Source organism: Cynara cardunculus (assembly GCF_001531365.2).
Source record: "Cynara cardunculus var. scolymus isolate 2C chromosome LG 10, CcrdV1, whole genome shotgun sequence".
Lineage (NCBI taxonomy): Eukaryota > Viridiplantae > Streptophyta > Magnoliopsida > Asterales > Asteraceae > Cynara > Cynara cardunculus.
Window position 1 is genome coordinate 2,343,171 of NC_037537.1, and position 4,013 is coordinate 2,347,183.

Below are 4,013 nucleotides of genomic sequence, written 5' to 3' on the forward strand. Positions count from 1 at the left end.
TATCCCCGGTCCGGACACCACATAGAGATATGGGTGGAAAGCTATAAGATAGTGCAATGGTGAAGTCCGAGAGGAATGCCTTCAAAATAGATGGTTGAACTTAGTTTCGAAACACTGCTTGCTATAACATTCCTATAGCATTGGCTGCTAGAATTTGTGTTTGAGTCTCACCTAAAGTCTTACACCTTTGCTTCTTTTATATATTCTGTATTCTGTTTTAATTCACCTAAAAATCAAACAAAAGTGTTCAAAATCGTCATCTGAAATCATCTCTTTCATTGGATTCTAATTTAACTTTGGCTACAATCTCCGTRGACGATAATCCGGTACTTGTACCACTTTATTACTTGGAAGACGACGTTGGGCCGTATTGTATACATGTTTTGTGGCCCAATTTCATTAAGTCTAAAGGTGTGAAATATAACCGACCAAGTTTTTGGCGCCGCTGCCGGGGATTGGCAAGCTAAAAGTTTTATTTTGAGTAAAGTCAAGATTTGATTTTTCTAGTACCGTTTGAATTGTTTTTAAAAGTGGTGTATGCCACAGTCACATCGCGGGGAATTTTTTGAATTTGATCCCGATATTGAAAGAACGTTTCACCATAGGAGGAGGGTTCAAAGAGGATTTTTTGCTCTACTCCCTCCAAACATGGCGTTACCTCCCCAATTATTCCGAAAATACCGCATTTGGAAAGCCAACCGCCGGGTTTTGAACCAACTCCACCATTCCCGAACTTTCAACAAGGACATCCACATCATGATAATGATAATAGTTTGGATACGGAATCGGACCATAATGAACAACAAAGAGCACAAACTCCAAACATTATTAATTTGGCAAATTCCAAAAATGGGAGGATCATGGATTATGCGATTCCGGATTTTGAGCAATTGAATTCCGGGATAGTTAGACCACATATGACCGCTCTCCATTTCGAACTCAAACCGATAATGTTTCACATGTTGCAAACGAATGGCCAATTTGCCGGATTACCTTCGGAGGACCCACATTCGCATTTAAAATCTTTTATGGAAATCACATATGCTTTCCTGATCCTGGGAGTGTCAAATGACGCTCTAAGACTCACTTTATTTCCATTTTCATTAAGGGATCGGGCAAAAGCATGGTTTAACTCTTTAACTCCGGGTTCTGTGCCTTCGTGGAGTAACATGGTGGAAAAAATTTTGCGAAAATATTTCCCACCAACAAGGAACGCTAAGTTCAGGAACGAGATCTGTCTTTTCAAACAAATGGACGATGAGGCTGTTCCTGACGTGTGGGAAAGATTCAAAGAGCTGTTGAGGAAATGCCAACACCATGGCATTCCGTACTGTATTCAACTCGAAACGTTTTACAATGGGTTAAATCCCATGGCAAAACAAATGTTCGATGCGACTGCAGGCGGAGCCTTCACAGCCATGACCTATAATGAAGGATATGAAATCCTGGAAAAGATATCAGCAAACAATGGGCATTGGGCCGACCCACGTGCTCAATCACAGAAAAAGACTATTGGAATACATGATGTAGATGCATATACTGCATTAACAGCTCAACTCACCTCCATGACCAACATGCTGAAAAATTTAACTTCTGGTCAAGGAGCGCAGCAAGTTACTAATACACCTATTCCAACAGTTCTTTCTGTGCAATGTGTGTGTTGTGATGTGGAACACTCGTATGAACATTGTCCTCATAATTCTGAATCCATAAACTTTGTTCATAATGGATCTGGTCCCTATACCAACAATTACAATGCAAGTTGGAAACAACACCCGAATTTTTCTTGGACCAGTCCATGTTTAAATCCATCCGCACCTAAGCAGCAAGGAACTTTTAATTTTCAACCACAGCATCATGGAAACAGTTCTAACTCTCACCAATAAAGTTTTCAGAATTCCCAACCACCTTTTCAAAACAAGCCACCTCCACAGACTGACTTATCATCTTCTTTGGAAGCAATGATAAAAGGGTTATTTGCGCATGCTCAAGCTCAAAATCAAGCTTTGATAACCCAACAAAACTCTCAAAATCAATCTCTTTTTAATCAGCAAAGTGCGGCTATTAGAAATCTGGAAACCCAAGTCAGTCAACTTGCACTCAATCAGACCAACAGAGTTCTGGGTACTTTGTCTAGTAACACATAAGTCCCGAGAGCCTTAGGAAAGGAACATGTGAAAGCAGTGACCCTTAGGAATGGGAAGGAGTTGAAAGAAAAAGTACAAAAAGATAGTACACCCATTTTGACAGAAGCTGATGCTACAGCATTGGTTCCTTCCAAAGAAAGACCGGTCCGACCCTTAGAAAAGAAGGCATCCGAGACCACCACTTCTGTCCCCCCTAGATCAGACTTTCCATTACTTTTTCCTGAGGATGCTTTAAAGAAGTCAAAAGAGACTGAGGCTTTAGAGACCCCTAAGCTTGATGCTAAAATTTCATCTGAACCTCCAAAGGGCACCACTAAGACCCAAGGCATTCAAGACCCATCTTGCTCAACACATCCAAGCAAGAATGTGATAAAACCAGTTCCTCCTTATGTTCCTTACCCCCAAAGGTTGAGGAACCAGAAAGAGGAATTGCATTTTAAGAAGTTATTGGATGTGTTCAAAGAATTGCACATCAACATACCACTTGTTGAGGCAATTGAGCAAATGCCTAGTTATGCTAAGTTCCTCAAGGACATCTTAAGTAAGAAGAAGAAGCTGACCGAGTATGAAACCGTAGCTCTTACTGAAGGATGTAGTACACTTCTGACCAACAAGATACCTCCTAAGCTTAAAGACCCGGGGAGTTTTACTATTCCTTATTCTATAGGTGGGAAAGAGATTGGGAAAGCTTTGTGTGACTTAGGTGCTAGTATCAACCTCATGCCTTTATCCGTTTTCAATACCTTAGGCATACGTGAGGCTAGACCTACCACGGTTACACTCCAATTGACAAACAAATCCATTGCATACCCTAAGGGAAAGATTGAGGATGTGTTAGTGCAAGTTGACAAGTTCATTTTTTCGGCAGATTTTATCATCTTAGACTTTGAGGCTGATAAGGACATTCCTATCATTTTAGRGAGACCATTCCTAGCCACCRRAASAACTTTGATAGAWGYCCAGAWAGGAGAGYTGACTATGAGACTTCAGGACCAAAAAGTCACATTTAATGTCTTCAACTCTCTAAAGTACCCTGATTACTTGGAAGAGTGTTCAAGAATATCTGAGATAGAAGAGATGTGCTTTGAAGAAGGAATTTAGAAGAACCTTAAGTTAGAAGAAGAGTGTGATGAGGAAATAGAAGAAGATGTTGAGGAAATAGGAAATGATGTTGTCCTAGTGAATGCTGTAGCATCTGAGCTGTTGGAAAATGGTGAGCAGAAAGACTTCACCCCATCTATAGTATCACCACTTGACTTAGAATTGAAACAACTCTCACCTCACATAGATTCTGAGAATGATGCACTTTTGCACACGACCTCTGAGGCATATTTGGTTGAGATCATGACTTTCCTTAGAATGCCTGAGACTGATTGGAAGCTTTACACTCATTTCATGTTGAAAACCTTTAAGGCTACCAATTTGTCCTCTGATAAGAAAGTTTGGATAAGCTTTATTAGACATTATTTATCATCGACTAATCAGAACAGCTCCATTTTTGTAGAAAGGTTGGTGCTTTTGTTTAGTCTCATAACAGGTGAGAAGATCAACTTTCGTGAAAACATTCTGAAGGCCATCAAGGTGGATTATAAGAGTCTGTTTGAAGAGAATGAGAAGTTGAAGAAGGAGATGGCAGTCCGGAGCACACAGCCTACTCTTACGGAGTAGGACAGGTTCTACCACCGTACTTTAGTCTCCATATTTTATTTCTTTGAGTTAGGAATAGTCTTTAATAGTTTTAGTCTTTTTTTTTTTGCATGATCACTTAAGTTGAGGTATGTTGCACCTGAGATCATAGCCTCAATAATTCTACGGACTACTTGTCATTCAACCAAATCACTTTGTTCAAAACTAGAACTAGCAAAC

General features: G+C 40.1%; 1 protein-coding gene and 1 non-coding gene across 2 annotated transcripts; one reads left to right on the forward strand and one right to left on the reverse strand.

Moving 5' to 3' along the window:
• Positions 1 to 1,217: 1,217 nt before the first annotated feature.
• On the reverse strand, positions 1,218 to 1,324 carry LOC112520566. The gene has a single exon (XR_003070037.1). It is a non-coding gene; the product is annotated as a small nucleolar RNA R71 (small nucleolar RNA).
• A 1,327-nt stretch (positions 1,325 to 2,651) lies between these two features.
• Positions 2,652 to 3,248, forward strand: LOC112519157. The gene has a single exon (XM_025127153.1). It carries the CDS (start codon positions 2,652 to 2,654, stop codon positions 3,246 to 3,248), a length of 597 nt encoding a protein of 198 aa, XP_024982921.1.
• The last annotated feature ends 765 nt before the right edge of the window (positions 3,249 to 4,013 follow it).